Source organism: Salmo salar, unplaced genomic scaffold (genome assembly GCF_905237065.1).
Source record: "Salmo salar unplaced genomic scaffold, Ssal_v3.1, whole genome shotgun sequence".
In the NCBI taxonomy this organism is placed as follows: domain Eukaryota; kingdom Metazoa; phylum Chordata; class Actinopteri; order Salmoniformes; family Salmonidae; genus Salmo; species Salmo salar.
In genome coordinates, this window is record NW_025548182.1 from 28,792 (window position 1) to 55,819 (window position 27,028).

General features: G+C 42.6%; 1 protein-coding gene across 1 annotated transcript; it reads left to right on the forward strand.

Moving 5' to 3' along the window:
- Window positions 1–4,625: 4,625 nt before the first annotated feature.
- On the forward strand, window positions 4,626–25,352 carry bt2a2 (Butyrophilin subfamily 2 member A2; the record flags this gene model as incomplete). Its single annotated transcript, NM_001141433.2, is given in 12 exon segments — window positions 4,626–4,752; window positions 6,151–6,177; window positions 13,631–13,963; window positions 14,388–14,393; window positions 15,660–15,665; window positions 16,844–16,849; window positions 17,764–17,769; window positions 19,736–19,741; window positions 22,540–22,545; window positions 24,797–24,803; window positions 24,805–24,871; window positions 25,146–25,352. Coding segments are annotated over 10 exon segments (438 nt in total). The 5' UTR covers window positions 4,626–4,752; window positions 6,151–6,155.
- Window positions 25,353–27,028: the final 1,676 nt, after the last annotated feature.

Genomic DNA, 27,028 nt, shown 5'->3' on the forward strand with positions numbered 1-27,028 from the left:
GGTATTAGTGATGGTGAGGCTGATCTGTGGTGTGGTATTAGTGATGGTGAGGCTGATCTGTGGTGTGGTATTAGTGATGGTGAGGCTGATCTGTGGTGTGGTATTAGTGATGGTGAGGCTGATCTGTGGTGTGGTATTAGTGATGGTGAGGCTGATCTGTGGTGTGGTATTAGTGATGGTGAGGCTGATCTGTGCTGTGGTATTAGTGATGGTGAGGCTGATCTGTGGTGTGGTATTAGTGATGGTGAGGCTGATCTGTGGTGTGGTATTAGTGATGGTGAGGCTGATCTGTGGTGTGGTATTAGTGATGGTGAGGCTGATCTGTGGTGTGGTATTAGTGATGGTGAGGCTGATCTGCGGTGTGGTATTAGTGATGGTGAGGCTGATCTGTGGTGTGGTATTAGTGATGGTGAGGCTGATCTGTGGTATTAGTGATGGTGAGGCTGATCTGTGGTGTGGTATTAGTGATGGTGAGGCTGATCTGTGGTGTGGTATTAGTGATGGTGAGGCTGATCTGCGGTGTGGTATTAGTGATGGTGAGGCTGATCTGTGGTGTGGTATTAGTGATGGTGAGGCTGATCTGTGGTGTGGTATTAGTGATGGTGAGGCTGATCTGTGGTGTGGTATTAGTGATGGTGAGGCTGATCTGTGGTGTGGTATTAGTGATGGTGAGGCTGATCTGTGGTGTCAAATCCATGTTCAAGAGGCGACCGGACGCAAGATGGAGCCCGTGAGCAAGATGAAACAGGCTAGAGAGACTCAGAGATATAGATTTAGTCATGATGTATCATATGGAGAGGCTGTACAACAGTGTGGATTGCAGTGTGGACTGATGGAGCTTCCATGGCTGCTCCTGTAGTAAATGAACCTACTGTCAGACTGATGGAGCTTCCATGGCTGCTCCTGTAGTAAATGAACCTACTGTCAGACTGATGGAGCTTCCATGGCTGCTCCTGTAGTAAATGAACCTACTGTCAGACTGATGGAGCTTCCATGGCTGCTCCTGTAGTAAATGAACCTACTGTCAGACTGATGGAGCTTCCATGGCTGCTCCTGTAGTAAATGAACCTACTGTCAGACTGATGGAGCTTCCATGGCTGCTCCTGTAGTAAATGAACCTACTGTCAGACTGATGGAGCTTCCATGGCTGCTCCTGTAGTAAATGAACCTACTGTCAGACTGATGGAGCTTCCATGGCTGCTCCTGTAGTAAATGAACCTACTGTCAGACTGATGGAGCTTCCATGGCTGCTCCTGTAGTAAATGAACCTACTGTCAGACTGATGGAGCTTCCATGGCTGCTCCTGTAGTAAATGAACCTACTGTCAGACTGATGGAGCTTCCATGGCTGCTCCTGTAGTAAGTCAACCTACAGTCAGGCTGGTGTTACTTTAAAAAAAAATATCTCCCCAATTTCGTGGTGTGAAATTGGTACAGTCTTGTCTCATCGCTGCAACTCCCGTACGGACTCAGGAGAAGTGAAGGTTGAGAGCCGTGCATCCTCCGAAACACAACCCAACCAAGCCGCCAAGTTTCTTGACACAATGCCCTCTTAACCCGGAAGCCAGCCGCACAAATGTGTCGGAGGAAACACCGTACATCTGGCAACCGTGTCAGCATGCACTGTGCCCTGTCCCGCCACAGGAGTCACTAGCGCGCGATGGGACAAGGAAATCCCTGCTGGCTAAACCCTCCACTAACCTGGACCAATTGTGCGCCGCCCCATGGGTCTCCTGGTCGCGGCAGGCTAAGACAGAGCCTGGACTCGAACCCAGAGTGGCACAGCTAGCTGTGACGTAGTGCCTTAGACCACTGCGACGTAGTGCCTTAGACCACTGCGACGTAGTGCCTTAGACCACTGCGACGTAGTGCCTTAGACCACTGCGACGTAGTGCCTTAGACCACTGCGACGTAGTGCCTTAGACCACTGCGACGTAGTGCCTTAGACCACTGAGACGTTGTGCCTTAGATCACTGCGATGTAGTTTCTTAGACCACTGCGATGTAGTGCCTTAGAACACTGCGATGTAGTGCCTTAGACCACTGCGACGTAGTGCCTTAGAACACTGCGACGTAGTGCCTTAGACCACTGCGACGTAGTGCCTTAGAACACTGCGACGTAGTGCCTTAGACCACTGCGACGTAGTGCCTTAGACCACTGCGACGTAGTGCCTTAGACCACTGCGACGTAGTGCCTTAGACCACTGCGACGTAGTGCCTTAGAACACTGCGACGTAGTGCCTTAGACCACTGCGACGTAGTGCCTTAGACCACTGCGACGTAGTGCCTTAGACCACTGCGACGTAGTGCCTTAGACCACTGCGACGTAGTGCCTTAGAACACTGCGACGTAGTGCCTTAGACCACTGCGACGTAGTGCCTTAGACCACTGCGACGTAGTGCCTTAGACCACTGCGACGTAGTGCCTTAGACCACTGCGACGTAGTGCCTTAGACCACTGCGACGTAGTGCCTTAGAACACTGCGACGTAGTGCCTTAGACCACTGCGACGTAGTGCCTTAGACCACTGCGACGTAGTGCCTTAGACCACTGTGATGTAGTGCCTTAGACCACTGCGCCACTCAGGAGGTCCGGGGCCGGTGTTTCAGCTGGTCCTGTCAGGGTTTAGAAGCCTGTTCAGAAATCCGGTGCTCATGAATGTGCAGCATCAAAGGACACTTTGATAATGAATAAAGTTGACTTCATAGCTTTTATTGGTGAGGTTATCAATACGACTCGGGTTTGTGGAAAGCAGAAATGCCAGGTTGAAGGTTATTGTGCAGTAACAGATGTTACTGTTGAAGTGGTTGTTGACATGCTGAACAATCCTCAGGGTGGAGTGTTTAAACATGATATAGATCCATCAAGTTGAATGGGGAGGGTGGTTGGGGAGGCGTTTTAGGGGGAGGGGGAGGCTGTGGTAGAAGTTAGTAGGGATTTATTTGGTTTTTATTTTCATGATTATACAGATTTGGGCATTTCATACCACCCATACCACCCATATCATACCACCCATACCACCCATATCATACCACCCATATCATACCACCCATTCCACCCTGCATCCCACTGCTGGCTTGCTTCTGAAGCTAAGCAGGGTTGGTCCTGGTCAGTCCCTGGATGGGAGACCAGAGACCAGATGCTGCTGGAAATGGTGTTGGAGGGCCAGTAGGAGGCACTCTTTCCTATGGTCTAAAAAAAATACCCCAGGGCAGTGATTGGGGACACTGTGTTGAGTGCTGTCTTTTGGATGGGATGTTAAACGGGTGTCCTGACTCTCTGAGGTCGTTAAAGATCCCATGGCACTTATTGTAAGAGTAGGGGTGTTAACCCTGGTGTCCTGGCTAAATTCCCAATCTGTTCCTCATACCATCATGGTCACCTAATCATCCCCAGCTTACAATTGGCTCATTCATCCCCCTCCTCTCCCCTGTAACTATTCCCCAGGTCGTTGCTGTAAATGAGAATGTGTTCTCAGTCAACTTACCCGGTAAAATAACGGTAAAAAAAAAGATTGATAGTACTTTCTAGCACAGTAGGTGACGGCATGCACTGAAACTAATGTTTACGGACCACCATGATATCATAGAAGAAGAAACCACATCAGCCCCTCTAAAGTCAGGCAGCTTACATTTCTGAATGTAAATCTCTCATAAAAGCATTGCTGTGTGCTGCTGGTTATAACATGGTAATAAAGAAGAGAGAGAAAAGAGGGAACAGTTTAATGTTTTAAGTGGGATGCTGCAGTTTTGCACATTGTTATTTATTTTTCTTTGATATGGTGCAATATTCTATTGTTATGTTGTTCAGATTGTATTCGTTTTGAATTGTTACATTTATATGCACTTTGTTTATATACATTAAAAAGTTATACTTTAAATGCAAATGTTTAATAGCATTCTTTTTCATAACAAACCAATGCATTTTTAAATACATTGTGGTTAAGGTAGAGTATGATTTCATTTAACAATTAAATTAGAATTGTTTTAACACCAATCATAGTCAAACTATCGCAAACTGTTTGACTTGAAAAAATACAAAACATATATTTTTTAAAGAGCCGTTTGGGAGCCGAAAAGAGCCGGACTGCCCACCACAACAGCCCCCTAAATCACGTCTGACTTTCTGATTTGTAAATTCACTGCAGTTCCCAACATTGACCAGCAGGTGGTAATGATACTCTCTTCTCAGACAGTAAATGACCACCAGTCAGCTACATTTATTTTGTTAGGAGGGGATGGAAAAGCATTGAGACTATTTGTCATGGAAGCAATTTCACTCATTTACTCATGTGAATGGGTCCAAAGAGATAAGAGAAGCTAATATTGATAGGCACTGTTAAATCTTTACAGCTCAGGATAATATGACTATAATTAAAGAACATCACTACCATCTGCTGGCTGGATCGGTCTTCTGATTTAAACCCTATTCTACACACTGCTAACCTTATTCCTAACATTAAACCTAAATTAAGATCAGATATGTACATTTTTGTTTTCATGACATTTTACGATAGTCCTGTAGACAATTTAGACTTTGTGACTGGGTTTTCTAATAACCAGAGAGGCTGGGGGGAGGTGTTTACTCCAAGTGCCTGTGCAAATGTGAAAGTGAAACTTGTGTCGCAGTTTAGGCTTGAGGTGTAGATTGTTCTGTAAAAACGTGTAGATATGCACATATAGTCACTATTAGAGTGGTTATAGATTTAAATCAACTATTTTGAATGTGAAGTGGAGGACGTGAAGACCAGTAAAGGTAAGAGGAGATCTCAGTATATTTCACTTTCCAAACTAGACACAACAGCCTTGTCATTGTTTAGAAGCCTGTTCAGAAATCTGGTCTCATTAATGTGCAGCGTCAAAGGACACTTTGATAATGAATAAAGTTGACTTCATAGCTTTTATTGGTAAGGTTATCAATACGACCACCATGATATCATAGAAGAAGAAGTGAATTGTGCCACAAATAGAACAATGAATGAGACAGACATTTCACTGGATGTATAATGTGAAGCCTCCGCTTGGCGTTTCCACTCACTACCAGATATGTTAGTCAGAGGAACAAGATGGAACGACACGGATTCTGGCCGACATTCTGCACATTTTCTCATCGATTAAACTATTTATCGCAATACCGTTATTTTGTTCCCAAAACTAGAATCTGTTATGAACAGAGCGGACTACGTTTTGTAGACTTCACCCTTTTTGCAAAGGTTTTTCAAAATCACCTGTTTAGAAGGAGAATTGAGTTAATACACATGCGCACTTCACTAACGGTCATATGCAGATGACGCTAGAACGCACCAATAGGATCTCGGTAGCTCGTGCCTGGCCCTGCCCACCTCCTTGCTGGTTCCGCCCACTATGACTCAATTCTTCACGTTGGAAACGACACGCCCTGTTCTACGGAACGCCGTTTGGGTCATTGCCTGTCAAAAAGAAATAAGCTTCTTGACCAATCAGGACCTGAATATGACTCCACGTCACATAATAATTTAATACGTTCAAATAATGTTATTTGACGTGTATCTTTTTAACACGCAAAGACCCAAACGGCGTTCCATAGTGCACCTCAATACATGTCAGACATGCTTTTAAGTTATGTACCCAGTATGTCCCTCAGGTCCTCTGGAACTGGCCTCTTAACTATCCTGAAGTCTAGGACCAAGAGGCATGGAGAGACAGCCTTTAGTTATTATGTCCCCAGCCTCTGGAATAGCCTGCCAGAGAACCTGAGGAGGTCTGAAACTGGCCTCTTAACTATCCTGAAGCCTAGGAAAGAGGCATGGAGAGAAGCCTAGATTAGCCCCCAGCCTCTGGAATAGCCTGCCAGAGAACCTGAGGAGGTCTGAAACTGGCCTTTTAACTATCCTGAAGCCTAGGACCAAGAGATATGGAGAGACAGCCTTTAGTTATTATGCCCCCAGCCTCTGGAATAGCCTGCCAGAGAACCTGAGGAGGTCTGAAACTGTGGACATATTTAAAAGGAGATCTCAGTATATTTCACTTTCCAAACTAGACACAACAGTCCTGTTTTAAAACAATGAGGACTGGAGAAAGAGGAAGTGATGTTTGTATCTGTGTGATTGAGCAAAAGAGAGAATTTGATGAATGGTAATGATGTAAATATGAATGTTTTCTCTTTTTATTGCAGTTAAAATGGCAGAGTCCAGAGTTCATAGTAAGTCAACATGCTATAATTAATGATTAACTTTTCTTTCATGTATCTGGGAGAACAGAACTAAACCAACTATTGAAAATGAAATGTTTGTGGTTTTATTTCTCTTTGTGTAAATGTGTGTCTGGATGAAATGTGATTGTAACATGAGAGGCGGCAGGTAGCCTAGTGGTTATAGTGTAGAGGTGGCAGGTAGCCTAGTGGTTAGAGTGTAGAGGTGGCAGGTGGCCTAGTGGTTAGAGTGTAGAGGTGTCTGGTAGCCTAGTGGTTAGAGTGTAGAGGGGGCAGGTAGCCTAGTGGTTAGAGTGTAGGGGAGGCAGGTAGCCTAGTGGTTAGAGTGTAGAGGAGGCAGGTAGCCTAGTGGTTAGAGTGTAGAGGTGGCAGGTAGCCTAGTGGTTAGAGTGTAGAGGAGGCAGGTAGCCTAGTGGTTAGAGTGTAGAGGTGGCAGGTAGCCTAGTGGTTAGAGTGTAGAGGTGGCAGGTAGCCTAGTGGTTAGAGTGTAGATGTGGCAGGTAGCCTAGTGGTTAGAGTGTAGAGGTGGCTGGTAGCCTAGTGGTTAGAGTGTAGAGGGGGCAGGTAGCCTAGTGGTTAGAGTGTAGAGGTGGCAGGTAGCCTAGTGGTTAGAGTGTAGAGGTGGCAGGTGGCCTAGTGGTTAGAGTGTAGAGGTGGCAGGTAGCCTAGTGGTTAGAGTGTAGAGGTGGCAGGTAGCCTAGTGGTTAGAGTGTAGAGGTGGCAGGTAGCCTAGTGGTTAGAGTGTAGAGGTGGCAGGTAGCCTAGTGGTTAGAGTGTAGAGGTGGCAGGTAGCCTAGTGGTTAGAGTGTAGAGGTGGCAGGTAGCCTAGTGGTTAGAGTGTAGAGGTGGCAGGTAGCCTAGTGGTTAGAGTGTAGAGGTGGCTGGTAGCCTAGTGGTTAGAGTGTAGAGGTGGCAGGTAGCCTAGTGGTTAGAGTGTAGAGGTGGCAGGTAGCCTAGTGGTTAGAGTGTAGAGGTGGCAGGTAGCCTAGTGGTTAGAGTGTAGAGGTGGCAGGTAGCCTAGTGGTTAGAGTGCAGAGGTGGCAGGTAGCCTAGTGGTTAGAGTGTAGAGGTGGCAGGTAGCCTAGTGGTTAGAGTGTATAGGTGACAGGTAACCTAGTGGTTAGAGTGTAGAGGTGGCAGGTAGCCTAGTGGTTAGAGTGTAGAGGTGGCAGGTAGCCTAGTTGTTAGAGTGAAGAGGTGGCAGGTAGCCTAGTGGTTAGAGTGTAGAAGTTGCAGGTAGCCTAGTGGTTAGAGTGTAGAGGTGGCAGGTAGCCTAGTGGTTCGAGTGTAGAGGTGGCTGGTAGCCTAGTGGTTAGAGTGTAGAGGTGGCAGGTAGCCTAGTGGTTAGAGTGTATAGGTGGCAGGTAGCCTAGTGCTTAGAGTGTATAGGTGACAGGTAACCTAGTGGTTAGAGTGTAGAGGTGGCAGGTAGCCTAGTGGTTAGAGTGTAGAGGTGGCAGGTAGCCTAGTGGTTAGAGTGTAGAGGTGGCAGGTAGCCTAGTGGTTAGAGTGTAGAGGTGGCAGGTAGCCTAGTGGTTAGAGTGTAGAGGTGGCTGGTAGCCTTGTGGTTAGAGTGTAGAGGTGGCTGGTAGCCTTGTGGTTAGAGTGTAGAGGTGGCAGGTAGCCTAGTGGTTAGGGTGTAGAGGTGACAGGTAGCCTAGTGGTTAGAGTGTAGAGGTGGCAGGTAGCCTAGTGGTTAGAGTGTAGAGGTGGCAGGTAGCCTGGTGGTTAGAGTGTAGAGGTGGCAGGTAGCCTAGTGGTTAGAGTGTAAAGGTGGCTGGTAGCTTAGTGGTTAGATTGTAAAGGTGGCAGGTAGCCTAGTGGTTAGAGTGTAGAGGTGGCAGGTAGCCTAGTGGTTAGAGTGTAGAGGTGGCTGGTAGCCTAGTGGTTAGAGTGTAGAGGTGGCAGGTAGCCTAGTGGTTAGAGTGTAGAGGTGTCAGGTAGCTTAGTGGTTAGAGTGTAGAGGTGGCTGGTAGCCTAGTGGTTAGAGTGTAGAGGTGGCAGGTAGCCTAGTGGTTAGAGTGTAGAGGGGGCAGGTAGCCTAGTGGTTAGAGTGTAGAGGTGGCTGGTAGCCTAGTGGTTAGAGTGTAGGGGAGGCAGGTAGCCTAGTGGTTAGAGTGTAGTGGTGGCAGGTAGCTTAGTGGTTAGAGTGTAGAGGTGGCAGGTAGCCTAGTGGTTAGAGTGTAGAGGTGGCAGGTAGCTTAGTGGTTAGAGTGTAGAGGTGGCAGGTAGCCTAGTGGTTAGAGTATATAGGTGGCAGGTAGCCTAGTGGTAAGAGTGTAGAGGTGGCAGGTAGCCTAGTGGTTAGAGTGTAGAGGAGGCAGGTAGCCTAGTTGTTAGAGTGTAGAGGTGGCAGGTAGCCTAGTGGTTAGAGTGTAGAGGTGGCAGGTAGCATAGTTGTTAGAGTGTAGAGGTGGCAGGTAGCCTAGTGGTTAGAGTGTAGAGGTTGCAGGTAGCCTAGTGGTTAGAGTGTAGAGGTGGCAGGTAGCCTAGTGGTTAGAGTGTATAGGTGGCAGGTAGCCTAGTGCTTAGAGTGTATAGGTGACAGGTAACCTAGTGGTTAGAGTGTAGAGGTGGCAGGTAGCCTAGTGGTTAGAGTGTAGAGGTGGCAGGTAGCCTAGTGGTTAGAGTGTAGAGGGGGCAGGTAGCCTGGTGGTTAGAGTGTATAGGTGGCAGGTAGCCTAGTGGTTAGAGTGTAGAGGTGGCAGGTAGCCTAGTGGTTAGAGTGTAGAGGTGGCTGGTAGCCTTGTGGTTAGAGTGTAGAGGTGGCTGGTAGCCTTGTGGTTAGAGTGTAGAGGTGGCAGGTAGCCTAGTGGTTAGGGTGTAGAGGTGACAGGTAGCCTAGTGGTTAGAGTGTAGAGGTGGCAGGTAGCCTAGTTGTTAGAGTGTAGAGGTGGCAGGTAGCCTAGTGGTTAGAGTGTATAGGTGACAGGTAACCTAGTGGTTAGAGTGTAGAGGTGGCAGGTAGCCTAGTGGTTAGAGTGTAGAGGTGGCAGGTAGCCTGGTAGTTAGAGTGTAGAGGTGGCAGGTAGCCTGGTGGTTAGAGTGTTGAGGTGGCTGGTAGCCTGGTGGTTAGAGTGTAGAGGTGGCAGGTAGCCTAGTGGTTAGAGTGTAGAGGTGGCAGGTAGCCTAGTGGTTAGAGTGTAGAGGTGGCAGGTAGCCTAGTGGTTAGAGTGTAGAGGTTGCAGGTAGCCTAGTGGTTAGAGTGTAGAGGTGGCAGGTAGCTTAGTGGTTAGAGTGTAGAGGAGGCAGGTAGCCTAGTTGTTAGATTGTAGAGGTGGCAGGTAGCCTAGTGGTTAGAGTGTAGAGGTGGCAGGTAGCCTAGTGGTTAGAGTGTAGAGGTTGCAGGTAGCCTAGTGGTTAGAGTGTAGAGGTGGCAGGTAGCCTAGTGGTTAGAGTGTATAGGTGGCAGGTAGCCTAGTGCTTAGAGTGTATAGGTGACAGGTAACCTAGTGGTTAGAGTGTAGAGGTGGCAGGTAGCCTGGTGGTTAGAGTGTAGAGGTGGCAGGTAGCCTAGTGGTTAGAGTGTAGAGGTGGCAGGTAGCCTAGTGGTTAGAGTGTAGAGGTGGCTGGTAGCCTTGTGGTTAGAGTGTAGAGGTGGCTGGTAGCCTTGTGGTTAGAGTGTAGAGGTGGCAGGTAGCCTAGTGGTTAGGGTGTAGAGGTGACAGGTAGCCTAGTGGTTAGAGTGTAGAGGTGGCTGGTAGCCTAGTGGTTAGAGTGTAGAGGTGGCAGGTAGCCTAGTGGTTAGAGTGTAGAGGTGGCAGGTAGCCTAGTGGTTAGAGTGTAGAGGTGGCAGGTAGCCTAGTGGTTAGAGTGTAGAGGTGGCAGGTAGCCTAGTGGTTAGATTGTAAAGGTGGCAGGTAGCCTAGTGGTTAGAGTGTAGAGGTGGCAGGTAGCCTAGTGGTTAGAGTGTAGAGGTGGCTGGTAGCCTAGTGGTTAGAGTGTAGAGGTGGCAGGTAGCCTAGTGGTTAGAGTGTAGAGGTGGCAGGTAGCTTAGTGGTTAGAGTGTAGAGGTGGCTGGTAGCCTAGTGGTTAGAGTGTAGAGGTGGCAGGTAGCCTAGTGGTTAGAGTGTAGAGGTGGCAGGTAGCCTAGTGGTTAGATTGTAAAGGTGGCAGGTAGCCTAGTGGTTAGAGTGTAGAGGTGGCAGGTAGCCTAGTGGTTAGAGTGTAGAGGTGGCTGGTAGCCTAGTGGTTAGAGTGTAGAGGTGGCAGGTAGCCTAGTGGTTAGAGTGTAGAGGTGGCAGGTAGCTTAGTGGTTAGAGTGTAGAGGTGGCTGGTAGCCTAGTGGTTAGAGTGTAGAGGTGGCAGGTAGCCTAGTGGTTAGAGTGTAGAGGTGGCAGGTAGCCTAGTGGTTAGAGTGTAGAGGTGGCAGGTAGCCTAGTGGTTAGAGTGTAGAGGTGGCAGGTAGCCTAGTGGTTAGAGTGTAGAGGTGGCTGGTAGCCTAGTGGTTAGAGTGTAGAGGTGGCTGGTAGCCTAGTGGTTAGAGTGTAGAGGTGGCAGGTAGCCTAGTGGTTAGAGTGTAGAGGTGGCAGGTAGCCTAGTGGTTAGAGTGTAGAGGTGGCTGGTAGCCTAGTGGTTAGAGTGTAGAGGTGGCAGGTAGCCTAGTGGTTAGAGTGTAGAGGTGGCAGGTAGCCTAGTGGTTAGATTGTAAAGGTGGCAGGTAGCCTAGTGGTTAGAGTGTAGAGGTGGCAGGTAGCCTAGTGGTTAGAGTGTAGAGGTGGCTGGTAGCCTAGTGGTTAGAGTGTAGAGGTGGCAGGTAGCCTAGTGGTTAGAGTGTAGAGGTGGCAGGTAGCTTAGTGGTTAGAGTGTAGAGGTGGCTGGTAGCCTAGTGGTTAGAGTGTAGAGGTGGCAGGTAGCCTAGTGGTTAGAGTGTAGAGGTGGCAGGTAGCCTAGTGGTTAGATTGTAAAGGTGGCAGGTAGCCTAGTGGTTAGAGTGTAGAGGTGGCAGGTAGCCTAGTGGTTAGAGTGTAGAGGTGGCTGGTAGCCTAGTGGTTAGAGTGTAGAGGTGGCAGGTAGCCTAGTGGTTAGAGTGTAGAGGTGGCAGGTAGCTTAGTGGTTAGAGTGTAGAGGTGGCTGGTAGCCTAGTGGTTAGAGTGTAGAGGTGGCAGGTAGCCTAGTGGTTAGAGTGTAGAGGTGGCAGGTAGCCTAGTGGTTAGAGTGTAGAGGTGGCAGGTAGCCTAGTGGTTAGAGTGTAGAGGTGGCAGGTAGCCTAGTGGTTAGAGTGTAGAGGTGGCAGGTAGCCTAGTGGTTAGAGTGTAGAGGTGGCTGGTAGCCTAGTGGTTAGAGTGTAGAGGTGGCTGGTAGCCTAGTGGTTAGAGTGTAGAGGTGGCAGGTAGCCTAGTGGTTAGAGTGTAGAGGTGGCAGGTAGCCTAGTGGTTAGAGTGTAGAGGTGGCTGGTAGCCTAGTGGTTAGAGTGTAGAGGTGGCAGGTAGCCTAGTGGTTAGAGTGTAGAGGTGGCAGGTAGCCTAGTGGTTAGAGTGTAAAGGTGGCTGGTAGCCTAGTGGTTAGAGTGTAGGGGAGGCAGGTAGCCTAGTGGTTAGAGTGTAGTGGTGGCAGGTAGCTTAGTGGTTAGAGTGTAGAGGTGGCAGGTAGCCTAGTGGTTAGAGTGTAGAGGTGGCAGGTAGCCTAGTGGTTAGAGTATATAGGTGGCAGATAGCCTAGTGGTAAGAGTGTAGAGGTGGCTGGTAGCCTAGTGGTTAGAGTGTAGAGGTGGCAGGTAGCCTAGTGTTTAGAGTGTAGAGGTGGCAAGTAGCCTAGTGGTTAGAGTGTAGAGGTGGCAGGCAGCCTAGTGGTTAGAGTGTAGAGGTGGCAGGTAGCCTAGTGGTTAGAGTGTAGAGGTGGCAGGTAGCCTAGTGGTTAGAGTGTAGGGGAGGCAGGTAGCCTAGTGGTTAGAGTGTATAGGTGGCAGGTAGCCTAGTGGTTAGTGTGTAGAGGAGGCAGGTAGCCTAGTGGTTAGAGTGTAGAGGTGGCAGGTAGCCTAGTGGTTAGAGTGTAGAGGTGGCAGGTAGCCTAGTGGTTAGAGTGTATAGGTGGCAGGTAGCCTAGTGGTTAGAGTGTAGAGGTGGCAGGTAGCCTAGTGGTTAGAGTGTAGAGGTGGCAGGTAGCCTAGTGGTTAGAGTGTAGAGGTGGCTGGTAGCCTAGTGGTTAGAGTGTAGAGGTGGCAGGTAGCCTAGTGGTTAGAGTGTAGAGGTGGCAGGTAGCTTAGTGGTTAGAGTGTAGAGGTGGCAGGTAGCCTAGTGGTTAGAGTGTAGAGGTGGCAGGTAGCTTAGTGGTTAGAGTGTAGAGGTGGCAGGTAGCCTAGTGGTTAGAGTGTTGGGCTAGTAACTGAAAGGTTGCTGAATCCCCGAGCTGATAAGGTAAAAGTCTGTTGTTCTTCCCCTGAACAAGTCAGCGTCGTCCGTGGTAGGCTGTCATTCTAATTAAGAATTGGTTCTTAACTGACTTGACTCCTTAAATAAATAAAATATATATCCAGAGCGATTAGGATTAAGTTCCTTGCTCAAGGACAGATCAACTAATGTTTTCCTAGTTGGCTCAGGGGTTACTGGCCCAATGCTCTTAAGTGCTATGAAGTGGTACGTTTGTGGTAGAAAAAAGAGATTGGGGCTGGGGAACATGTGTTATACCACTGTAATATTAGTTTATCTATGAAATTATTAGTGTATAGAGGTCAGATGTCACAGGACTAAAACATGCTGATAACAGGGTTGGGGTGTGCAGCGAATAGCTGGATATAGGTTACTGTTGGTGACTTGGGGAATACAGGCCTAAGGAAAGTGGGTAACAGGGCTGAGATAGGAAAGTAACAGGGATGAGGTGTATTGGCAAAGGAACTGGGGTCTTGAGTAACACACAGGTCATTTAGGGCCAGGATATGCCTGTATCTGTACTTGATTGTATAGATTTGAGGGTATTGGCATGTGGGTGTTAGGGTTAGGGCATGGGGGTAACAGGGATGGGGTGTGTGGGTCATTGAGTTTAGGTGTGTGGGTAAGTGGGCTGAGGTATATAGATATTGAGGTTGAGGAATAGGGGTAAATATCTGTTCATGTTATTATAGGCAGAGCACTCTGTCACAATTGTGACCAAGAATAAAATGTACTTTTAAATAAATAAATAAATAAATAATCAAAATGGATGACATGTTAGGCTTACTAGTGGCATAAGATTTGCATAGTGGCATGTCTGGGAAAGATGTGGGAACAAATGGGATAATATCATTCTAGATTGTAGCATCACATTCTTCTATGACATAAATACTTTCCTTCAAATGAATATGTCTGTCTGGGATTGTGTGAGTTGTATTTTAGAATTGACATGGTCCTGGTTGTTGTATGTCTATTGTAGTTTTTCAATCAGCTGTGTTTATAAATGTACTGAGAGTATTTGTGTTCCTGACACAGATGATGTCATTAAACATGAAATGTTCTCTCTTTCTGAACAGCTCAGTTTAAACTCACCTCAGGAGACAAGGTGAAGGCTGATGTTGGTGAAGAGGTCACCCTCCCCTGTCACCTCTCACCTGACACCAGTGCTGTTACCACGACGATCAGGTGGTTTAAAGGGACAGAGTGTATTTACCTGTATCAGAATGGCCAGGTGACAGAGAGGAGTGGCTATGAGGGCAGAGTGAGTCTGATCACCCAGGAGCTGGAGAGAGGCAACGTGTCTCTGAGGCTGAGAGACTACAGGAGGTCAGATAGAGGAGTCTACATATGTCAGGTCATCCATGGAGAACAGAAGGAGGAGGCTGCAGTGGGTTTATGGGATAGAGAAGGTAAGTGTTCTATAACTCCAGTAATGTTTCTAAACACCTAAACAACAGCAATAACAACCAGTCTCTTTCCCTGTACAGAACACTTCTACTTTCTCATGGAGGTAGGAGTTCATAGTAGGAGTTACAGATGAATAGACTAGATTCATTCTGAATATCAACTAGTTACAATGCATATTACCATCACTCTGAGCTTTGAGCTTGTCCTAAAGCATTAGAACCATTCCAACATTACTGTCACGTCCCTTGATTGTCATTAGTAATGAATGTGATGAACACTCATACCCCTCTGATGTATATCACATCACTATGGTATTTGAGAGGATCATGTGACAGATGGTGATTTGAAGGTAATGATAATAACTAATACATTCTGTTTTACATGATCATTATTCATGACTCTCCATCTTGGATAATGGATGATCAGTACGGGGTGAGTAATTACTTATTTGTCTGTTTTGTTTATTGACAACCAATAACACAAGACAAAGAACAGACCAGAGTGTTAATCTGATACTATAAAAACTACAGGCCTTGTGAACAGCAGTGTGTCTTCTTCAAGGCTACAAATTAAATCAGTTTCTTTACATTCATCAATACTCTCCCCAAATGTTCTCAAGGTAGGTTGGATTAAGATGTATAGATGTTCTTCAAATTATCCAGAATGTTCATATCATAGATCTCCTACAAAATATCTGCCATAGAGGTCAACATTTCAAATAGTCCTCCCACAATATATCTGCCATAGAGGTCAACATTTCACATAGTCCTCCTATAATATATCTGCCATAGAGGTCAACAATTCACATAGTCCTCCCACAATATATCTGCTATAGAGGTCAACATTTCACATAGCCCTCCCACAATATATCTGCCACAGAGGTCAACATTTCACATAGATCTCCCACAATATATCTGCCAAAGAGGTCAATATTTCACATAGTCCTCCCACAATATATCTGCTATAGAGGTCAACATTTCACATAGTCCTCCCACAATATATCTGCCATAGAGGTCAACATTTCACATAGTCCTCCCACAATATATCTGCTATGGTGCTCAACATATCACATAGTCCTCCTACAATATATCTGCCATAGAGGTCAACATTTCACATAGTCCTCCCACAATATATCTGCCATAGAGATCAACATTTCACATAGTCCTCCTACAATATATCTGCCATAGAGCTCAACATTTCACATAATCCTCCTACAATATATCTGCCATAGAGGTCAGCATTTCACATAGTCCTCCCACAATATATCTGCCATAGAGATCAACATTTCACATAGTCCTCCCACAATATATCTGCCAAAGATGTCAACATTTCACATAGTCCTCCTACAATATATCTGCCATATAGCTCAACATTTCACATAGTCCTCCTACAATATTTCTGCCATATAGCTCAACATTTCACACGTTAAAATTAAAATAGAATCATCTTGAATTTAGCTTGATGTCTTATTATGAAGCATTCAGTCATTCTCAGACTGCTCACATAGTAGTGCTGCTTACATCTCTTTCCCTAGATGTACATTAGTAATGAATGTGATGAACAGTCATTCCAATATGATGTATGGTATTTCATTAAATTATGTAATGAGACAGAAATTTAATGACCAATAATAACTAATGCATTCTGTTTTACATGATCATTATTCATGACTCTCCATCTTGGATAATGGATGATCAGGATTAGGTGAGTAATTACTTATTTGTCTGTTTTGTTTATTGACAACCAATAACACAAGACAAAGAACAGACCAGAGTGTTAATCTGATACTATAAAAACTACAGGCCTTGTGAACAGCAGTGTGTCTTCTTCAAGGCTACAAATTAAATCAGTTTCTTTACATTTATCAATACTCTCCCCAAATGTTCTCAAGGTAGGTTGGATTAAGATGTATAGATGTTCTTCAAATTATCCAGAATGTTCATATCATAGATCTCCTACAAAATATCTGCCACAGAGGTCAACATTTCAAATAGTCCTCCCACAATATATCTGCCATAGAGCTCAACATTTCACATAGTCCTCCTACAATATATCTCCCATAGAGGTCAACATTTCACATAGTCCTCCTACAATATATCTGCCAAAGAGGTCTACATTTCACATAGTCCTCCCACAATATATCTGCCATAGAGGTCAACATTTCACATAGTCCTCCCACAATATATCTGCCATAGAGGTCAACATTTCACATAGTCCTCCCACAATATATCTGCCAAAGAGGTCAACATTTCACATAGTCCTCCTACAATATATCTGCCATGGAGGTCAACATTTCACATAGTCCTCCCACAATATATCTGCTATAGAGGTTAATATTTCACATAGTCCTCCCACAATATATCTGCCATAGAGGTCAACATTTCACATAGTCCTCCCACAATATATCTGCTATAGAGGTCAACATTTCACATAGTCCTCCCACAATATATCTGCCATAGAGGTCAACATTTCACATAGTCCTCCCACAATATATCTGCCATAGAGGTCAACATTTCACATAGTCCTCCTACAATATATCTGCCATATAGCTCAACATTTCACATAGTCCTCCTACAATATTTCTGCCATATAGCTCAACATTTCACACGTTAAAATTAAAATAGAATCATCTTGAATTTAGCTTGATGTCTTATTATGAAGCATTCAGTCATTCTCAGACTGCTCACATAGTAGTGCTGCTTACATCTCTTTCCCTAGATGTACATTAGTAATGAATGTGATGAACAGTCATTCCAATATGATGTATGGTATTTCATTAAATTATGTAATGAGACAGAAATTCAACGAACAATAATAACTAATGCATTCTGTTTTACATGATCATTATTCATGACTCTCCATCTTGGATAATGGATGATCAGAACAACGTGAGTAATTACTTATTTGTCTGTTTTGTTTATTGACAACCAATAACACAAGACAAAGAACAGACCAGAGTGTTAATCTGATACTATAAAAACTACAGGCCTTGTGAACAGCAGTGTGTCTTCTTCAAGGCTACAAATTAAATCAGTTTCTTTACATTTATCAATACTCTCCCCAAATGTTCTCAAGGTAGGTTGGATTAAGATGTATAGATGTTCTTCAAACTATCCAGAATTTTCAAATCATAGATCTCCTACAAAATATCTGCCATAGAGGTCAACATTTCAAATAGTCCTCCCACAATATATCTGCCATAGAGCTCAACATTTCACATAGTCCTCCTACAATATATCTCCCATAGAGGTCAACATTTCACATAGTCCTCCCACAATATATCTGCCATAGAGGTCAACATTTCACATAGTCCTCCCACAATATATCTGCCATAGAGGTCAACATTTCACATAGTCCTCCCACAATATATCTGCCATAGAGGTCAACATTTCACATAGTCCTCCTACAATATATCTGCCATATAGCTCAACATTTCACATAGTCCTCCCACAATATATCTGCCATATAGTTCAACATTTCACATAGTCCTCCTACAATATTTCTGCCATATAGCTCAACATTTCACACGTTAAAATTAAAATAGAATCATCTTGAATTTAGCTTGATGTCTTATTATGAAGCATTCAGTCATTCTCAGACTGCTCACATAGTAGTGCTGCTTACATCCCTTTCCCTAGATGTACATTAGTAATGAATGTGATGAACAGTCATTCCAATATGATGTATGGTATTTCATTAAATTATGTAATGAGACAGAAATTCAATGAACAATAACAACTAATGCATTCTGTTTTACATGATCATTATTCATGACTCTCCATCTTGGATAATGGATGATCAGTACGGGGTGAGTAATTAATTATTTGTCTGTTTTGTTTATTGACAACCAATAACACAAGACAAAGAACAGACCAGAGTGTTAATCTGATACTATAAAAACTACAGGCCTTGTGAACAGCAGTGTGTCTTCTTCAAGGCTACAAATTAAATCAGTTTCTTTACATTTATCAATACTCTCCCCAAATGTTCTCAAGGTAGGTTGGATTAAGATGTATAGATGTTCTTCAAATTATCCAGAATTTTCAAATCATAGATCTCCCACAATATATCTGCCGTAGAGGTCAACAATTCACATAGTCCTCCCACAATATATCTGCCATAGAGGTCAACATTTCACATAGTCCTCTCACAATATATCTGCTATAGAGGTCTACATTTCACATAGTCCTCTCACAATATATCTACTATGGTGCTCAACATTTCACACTCCAAAATGAACATGGAATCAGCTTTAATTCAGTTTAATGTCCTAGTATGAAGCATTCTGTGATGTTTAGACTGTTCCAATAGTAGCACTGCTTACATCTCTTTCCCTAGATGTACATTAGTAATGAATGTGATGAACAGTCATATCAATATGATGTATGGTATTTCATTAAGTTATGTAATGAGACAGAAATTCAATGAACAATAATAACTAATGCATTCTGTTTTACATGATCATTATTCATGACTCTCCATCTTGGATAATGGATGATCAGGATGGGGTGAGTAATTACTTATTTGTCTGTTTTGTTTATTGACAACCAATAACACAAGACAAAGAACAGACCAGAGTGTTAATCTGATACTATAAAAACTACAGGCCTTGTGAACAGCAGTGTGTCTTCTTCAAGGCTACAAATTAAATCAGTTTCTTTACATTTATCAATACTCTCCCCAAATGTTCTCAAGGTAGGTTGGATTAAGATGTATAGATGTTCTTCAAATTATCCAGAATGTTCATATCATAGATCTCCTACAAAATATCTGCCATAGAGGTCAACATTTCAAATAGTCCTCCCACAATATATCTGCCATAGAGGTCAACATTTCACATAGTCCTCCTACAATATATCTGCCATAGAGGTCAACAATTCACATAGTCCTCCCACAATATATCTGCCATAGAGGTCAACATTTCACATAGACCTCCCACAATATATCTGCCACAGAGGTCAACATTTCACATAGACCTCCCACAATATATCTGCCATAGAGGTCAACATTTCACATAGTCCTCCCACAATATATCTGCCATAGAGGTCAACATTTCACATAGTCCTCCCACAATATATCTGCCATAGAGGTCAACATTTCACATAGTCCTCCCACAATATATCTGCTATGGTGCTCAACATATCACATAGTCCTCCTACAATATATCTGCCATAGAGGTCAACATTTCACATAGTCCTCCCACAATATATCTGCCATAGAGATCAACATTTCACATAGTCCTCCTACAATATATCTGCCATAGAGCTCAACATTTCACATAATCCTCCTACAATATATCTGCCATAGAGGTCAGCATTTCACATAGTCCTCCCACAATATATCTGCCATAGAGGTCAACATTTCACATAGTCCTCCCACAATATATCTGCCATAGAGGTCAACATTTCACATAGTCCTCCTACAATAAATCTGCCATATAGCTCAACATTTCACATAGTCCTCCTACAATATTTCTGCCATATAGCTCAACATTTCACACGTTAAAATTAAAATAGAATCATCTTGAATTTAGCTTGATGTCTTATTATGAAGCATTCAGTCATTCTCAGACTGCTCACATAGTAGTGCTGCTTACATCTCTTTCCCTAGATGTACATTAGTAATGAATGTGATGAACAGTCATTCCAATATGATGTATGGTATTTCATTAAATTATGTAATGAGACAGAAATTTAATGAACAATAATAACTAATGCATTCTGTTTTACATGATCATTATTCATGACTCTCCATCTTGGATAATGGATGATCAGGATTAGGTGAGTAATTACTTATTTGTCTGTTTTGTTTATTGACAACCAATAACACAAGACAAAGAACAGACCAGAGTGTTAATCTGATACTATAAAAACTACAGGCCTTGTGAACAGCAGTGTGTCTTCTTCAAGGCTACAAATTAAATCAGTTTCTTTACATTTATCAATACTCTCCCCAAATGTTCTCAAGGTAGGTTGGATTAAGATGTATAGATGTTCTTCAAATTATCCAGAATGTTCATATCATAGATCTCCTACAAAATATCTGCCACAGAGGTCAACATTTCAAATAGTCCTCCCACAATATATCTGCCATAGAGCTCAACATTTCACATAGTCCTCCTACAATATATCTCCCATAGAGGTCAACATTTCACATAGTCCTCCTACAATATATCTGCCAAAGAGGTCTACATTTCACATAGTCCTCCCACAATATATCTGCCATAGAGGTCAACATTTCACATAGTCCTCCCACAATATATCTGCCATAGAGATCAACATTTCACATAGTCCTCCCACAATATATCTGCCAAAGAGGTCAACATTTCACATAGTCCTCCTACAATATATCTGCCATGGAGGTCAACATTTCACATAGTCCTCCCACAATATATCTGCTATAGAGGTTAATATTTCACATAGTCCTCCCACAATATATCTGCCATAGAGGTCAACATTTCACATAGTCCTCCCACAATATATCTGCTATAGAGGTCAACATTTCACATAGTCCTCCCACAATATATCTGCCATAGAGGTCAACATTTCACATAGTCCTCCCACAATATATCTGCCATATAGCTCAACATTTCACATAGTCCTCCTTCAATATATCTGCCATATAGTTCAACATTTCACATAGTCGTCCTACAATATTTCTGCCATATAGCTCAACATTTCACACGTTAAAATTAAAATAGAATCATCTTGAATTTAGCTTGATGTCTTATTATGAAGCATTCAGTCATTCTCAGACTGCTCACATAGTAGTGCTGCTTACATCTCTTTCCCTAGATGTACATTAGTAATGAATGTGATGAACAGTCATTCCAATATGATGTATGGTATTTCATTAAATTATGTAATGAGACAGAAATTCAACGAACAATAATAACTAATGTATTCTGTTTTACATGATCATTATTCATGACTCTCCATCTTGGATAATGGATGATCAGAACAACGTGAGTAATTACTTATTTGTCTGTTTTGTTTATTGACAACCAATAACACAAGACAAAGAACAGACCAGAGTGTTAATCTGATACTATAAAAACTACAGGCCTTGTGAACAGCAGTGTGTCTTCTTCAAGGCTACAAATTAAATCAGTTTCTTTACATTTATCAATACTCTCCCCAAATGTTCTCAAGGTAGGTTGGATTAAGATGTATAGATGTTCTTCAAACTATCCAGAATTTTCAAATCATAGATCTCCTACAAAATATCTGCCATAGAGGTCAACATTTCAAATAGTCCTCCCACAATATATCTGCCATAGAGCTCAACATTTCACATAGTCCTCCTACAATATATCTCCCATAGAGGTCAACATTTCACATAGTCCTCCCACAATATATCTGCCATAGAGGTCAACATTTCACATAGTCCTCCCACAATATATCTGCCATAGAGGTCAACATTTCACATAGTCCTCCCACAATATATCTGCCATAGAGGTCAACATTTCACATAGTCCTCCTACAATATATCTGCCATATAGCTCAACATTTCACATAGTCCTCCCACAATATATCTGCCATATAGTTCAACATTTCACATAGTCCTCCTACAATATTTCTGCCATATAGCTCAACATTTCACACGTTAAAATTAAAATAGAATCATCTTGAATTTAGCTTGATGTCTTATTATGAAGCATTCAGTCATTCTCAGACTGCTCACATAGTAGTGCTGCTTACATCCCTTTCCCTAGATGTACATTAGTAATGAATGTGATGAACAGTCATTCCAATATGATGTATGGTATTTCATTAAATTATGTAATGAGACAGAAATTCAATGAACAATAATAACTAATGCATTCTGTTTTACATGATCATTATTCATGACTCTCCATCTTGGATAATGGATGATCAGTACGGGGTGAGTAATTAATTATTTGTCTGTTTTGTTTATTGACAACCAATAACACAAGACAAAGAACAGACCAGAGTGTTAATCTGATACTATAAAAACTACAGGCCTTGTGAACAGCAGTGTGTCTTCTTCAAGGCTACAAATTAAATCAGTTTCTTTACATTTATCAATACTCTCCCCAAATGTTCTCAAGGTAGGTTGGATTAAGATGTATAGATGTTCTTCAAATTATCCAGAATTTTCAAATCATAGATCTCCCACAATATATCTGCCGTAGAGGTCAACAATTCACATAGTCCTCCCACAATATATCTGCCATAGAGGTCAACATTTCACATAGTCCTCTCACAATATATCTGCTATAGAGGTCTACATTTCACATAGTCCTCTCACAATATATCTACTATGGTGCTCAACATTTCACACTCCAAAATGAACATGGAATCAGCTTGAATTCAGTTTGATGTCCTATTATGAAGCATTCTGTGATGTTTAGACTGTTCCAATAGTAGCACTGCTTACATCTCTTTCCCTAGATGTACATTAGTAATGAATGTGATGAACAGTCATATCAATATGATGTATGGTATTTCATTAAGTTATGTAATGAGACAGAAATTCAATGAACAATAATAACTAATGCATTCTGTTTTACATGATCATTATTCATGACTCTCCATCTTGGATAATGGATGATCAGGATGGGGTGAGTAATTACTTATTTGTCTGTTTTGTTTATTGACAACCAATAACACAAGACAAAGAACAGACCAGAGTGTTAATCTGATACTATAAAAACTACAGGCCTTGTGAACAGCAGTGTGTCTTCTTCAAGGCTACAAATTAAATCAGTTTCTTTACATTTATCAATACTCTCCCCAAATGTTCTCAAGGTAGGTTGGATTAAGATGTATAGATGTTCTTCAAATTATCCAGAATTTACATGTCATAGATCTCCTACAAAATATCTGCCATAGAGGTCAACATTTCACATAGTCCTCCCACAATATATCTGCCATAGAGGTCAACATTTCACATAGTCCTCCCACAATATATCTGCCATAGAGGTCAACATTTCACATAGTCCTCCCACAGTATATCTGCCATAGAGGTCAACATTTCACATAGTCCTCCTACAATATATCTGCCATAGAGGTCAACATTTCACATAGTCCTCCCACAATATATCTGCCATAGAGGTCAACATTTCACATAGTCCTCCTACAATATATCTGCCATAGAGCTCAACATTTCACATAGTCCTCCTACAATATATCTCCCATAGAGGTCAACATTTCACATATATATCTCCCATAGAGGTCAACATTTCACATAGTCCTCCCACAATATATCTGCCATAGAGATCAACATTTCACATAGTCCTCCCACAATATATCTGCCAAAGAGGTCAACATTTCACATAGTCCTCCTACAATATATCTGCCATAGAGGTCAACATTTCACATAGTCCTCCCACAATATATCTGCTATAGAGGTTAATATTTCACATAGTCCTCCCACAATATATCTGCCATAGAGGTCAACATTTCACATAGTCCTCCCACAATATATCTGCCATAGAGGTCAACATTTCACATAGTCCTCCTACAATATATCTGCCATATAGCTCAACATTTCACATAGTCCTCCTACAATATTTCTGCCATATAGCTCAACATTTCACATAGTCCTCCTACAATATATCTCCCATAGAGGTCAACATTTCACATAGTCCTCCCACAATATATCTGCTATAGAGGTTAATATTTCACATAGTCCTCCCACAATATATCTGCCATAGAGGTCAACATTTCACATAGTCCTCCCACAATATATCTGCCATAGAGGTCAACATTTCACATAGTCCTCCTACAATATATCTGCCATATAGCTCAACATTTCACATAGTCCTCCCACAATATATCTGCCATAGAGGTCAACATTTCACATAGTCCTCCTACAATATATCTGCCATAGAGGTCAACATTTCACATAGTCCTCCCACAATATATCTGCCATAGAGGTCAACATTTCACATAGTCCTCTCACAATATATCTGCCATAGAGGTCAACATTTCACATAGTCCTCCTACAATATATCTGCCATATAGCTCAACATTTCACATAGTCCTCCTACAATATTTCTGCCATATAGCTCAACATTTCACACGTTAAAATTAAAATAGAATCATCTTGAATTTAGCTTGATGTCTTATTATGAAGCATTCAGTCATTCTCAGACTGCTCACATAGTAGTGCTGCTTACATCCCTTTCCCTAGATGTACATTAGTAATGAATGTGATGAACAGTCATTCCAATATGATGTATGGTATTTCATTAAATTATGTAATGAGACAGAAATTCAACGAACAATAACAACTAATGCATTCTGTTTTACATGATCATTATTCATGACTCTCCATCTTGGATAATGGATGATCAGGATGGGGTGAGTAATTACTTATTTGTCTGTTTTGTTTATTGACAACCAATAACACAAGACAAAGAACAGACCAGAGTGTTAATCTGATACTATAAAAACTACAGGCCTTGTGAACAGCAGTGTGTCTTCTTCAAGGCTACAAATTAAATCAGTTTCTTTACATTTATCAATACTCTCCCCAAATGTTCTCAAGGTAGGTTGGATTAAGATGTATAGATGTTCTTCAAATTCTACTGAATGTATATTCCATAGAACCCTGCCTCCTGACACAATATCCTGTATCTGCCATAGAGCCCAATGCTGGTTATCACTAACAATGAAAATAATAATTTGATCAGAGATAGGCCAATAACAAAACAACATTATTTATGAAGTTAACCAGATCTCATTGGTGCCCACAGTCCCTACATGAAGGAGGCTTGAGTGACAGGAGAAATGTGATTGGTCCTGTTTGTTCTGTATATAGTGATGTAGTCTACCACACAGAACTCACCTCTCTGTTTTACACCATAGGATCAGTATCACAGTATTTACAACATGAGACCCAGGAGAACAAGCTGAAGAGGGAGGCATCAGCTGGTGAGCTTGGTAAGTATGAGAGAGTCTGGAGGAGAGAGGGTTGAATCAGGGAACATGAGTGATGTCATTCAGTTTTTCAGACTAATTCATTTGTAATGTATCAAATAGTCAATAGACCAGTTGATGATTGGTTCAGCTCAGATAACTGTTGACTGTAGGAAATAATTACAAATTATTGTACCACCTCCATCAAATGATAATGTCTTTCTAGGCATACTATTGAATTAATTAATATATTACTTATTCAAACAACCAACTAAATATGTTAATTGCTCTCTCTCAGAGTTGAAGATGGAAAAAGAATTAAAAGAGATTTTAAGACAGGAGATGATGAAACAACTAGAGGAGAAAGACACCCAACTGGATGATATGACCCAGGAAGTGAGAGAGAAAGAGAGACTCCTGGAGGAGAAGAACCAGATAATGGGACAGAGGGAGAAACTATTAGAAGAGAAAGAAAACCAACTGGAAGAGAAAGACAAGCAACTAAAGGACAGAGACATTCAACTAGAGATACTGAGAAAGAACCTGCAGGACAAGAACAGCCAAGTAGAGAACTTCAGAGTCCTACTGCAGGACAAAGACCTTCAACTAGAGGACAGCAACCACAGACTGGGAGAGAAGGACAGACTACTGGAAGAGAGAGACAAACAGCTGGAAGAGAGAGACAAACAGCTGGAAGAGAGAGACAAACAGCTGGAAGAGAGAGACAAAGTACTGGAGGGAAAAGAAAAGGAACTAAAAGAGAGGAGGCAGGAAGTAGAAGAGAAATATAACCTACTAGAGGAGAGAGAGAAGCAGTTAAAGGAAAGAGACAAACAGGTGGAGGATGTCAACAATGAAAATGCTGAACTGGGTAAGATTATTCACACCATTAATACATTTAGTCTTCTGTACTTTCCTCAATTCTCAGGTTATTGTAGACTCTCCACTGAGTTGTGAATATTGTTGTCCATCACTTCATACTTTCCCTCTGCATCATATTTCTGTCTAAAGTCTAAAACACAGAATTCAGATCCTAGCTCCTTTGTTATTTCAGCTCAACAGATATGTGATGTGAAGACTGAGGTAGAGAGACTGAGAAGAGAGATCTCAGCCCAGATGACTGGTGAGTGAGATATGTGATACTTAACATTTCAATAGAAACCCAGAACTCCCCTTCAGTAGGTCTATGTGTCTTCATGTGTCACTGAGGTAAATGTTCCCATTCTAAATGGTTGTTCTATTATTTTAGAACATGGAGAGACGTCAGATACAGGTTCCATACTCCCAGTCAGGAGGAGAGACAGCAAGGAGCTTCCTCCATACAGTGAGTTATCAATATTGTCCTGTTGTCTCCTACTGTTTCTAGTCTATAGTGGACCATCCTCCACTTAGTGAGTTATCAATATTGTCCTGTTGTCTCCTACTGTTTCTAGTCTATAGTGGACCATCCTCCACTTAGTGAGTTATCAATATTGTCCTGTTGTCTCCTACTGTTTCTAGTCTATAGTGGACCATCCTTCACTTAGTGAGTTATCAATGTTGTCCTGTTGTCTCCTACTGTTTCTAGTCTATATTGGACCATTATATTTGATTTGACCATCCTTCACTTAGTGAGTTATACATGTTGTCTCAAACTGTCATCAATCTTGATGTTCTTTATTGTCTCCAATAATCTATATTTCACTATGATGTGTAATGTATTTGTAGTTTGTTTATTCTATGTTTTAAATGTGTCTCTGATGAGTCAGTATGTTGACCAGTTCTCTATGTTGTGTTACAGTGGGAGGAGAGACCTCAGATACAGACCCCACACTTCCACTGAGGAGGAGAAACAGCATGGAGTTAATTCCTCCACTTAGTGAGTTATGGATGTAGATTATATTATATTTGACACTGTTGTACATCCTCCAGAGAGTCAGTGTGTTGATCAGTGCTGTGTGTTGTGTTGCAGTGGGAGGAGAGAGCAGCAGTCCAGACTCCCCAGTGTCTCCCAGTGTGTCTGAGCTGAGACTGGTGCTGCTGGGGAGGACTGGGGCTGGGAGGAGTGCAGCAGGAAACACCATCCTGGGCAGAGAAGAATTTGGGGCCCAGGCCAGCCCCTCTGCAGTGACCCAGAGGAGTAAGAGGAGAGGGGGGGACGTGTGTGGGAGACGGCTGGTGCTGGTGGACACTCCAGACTGG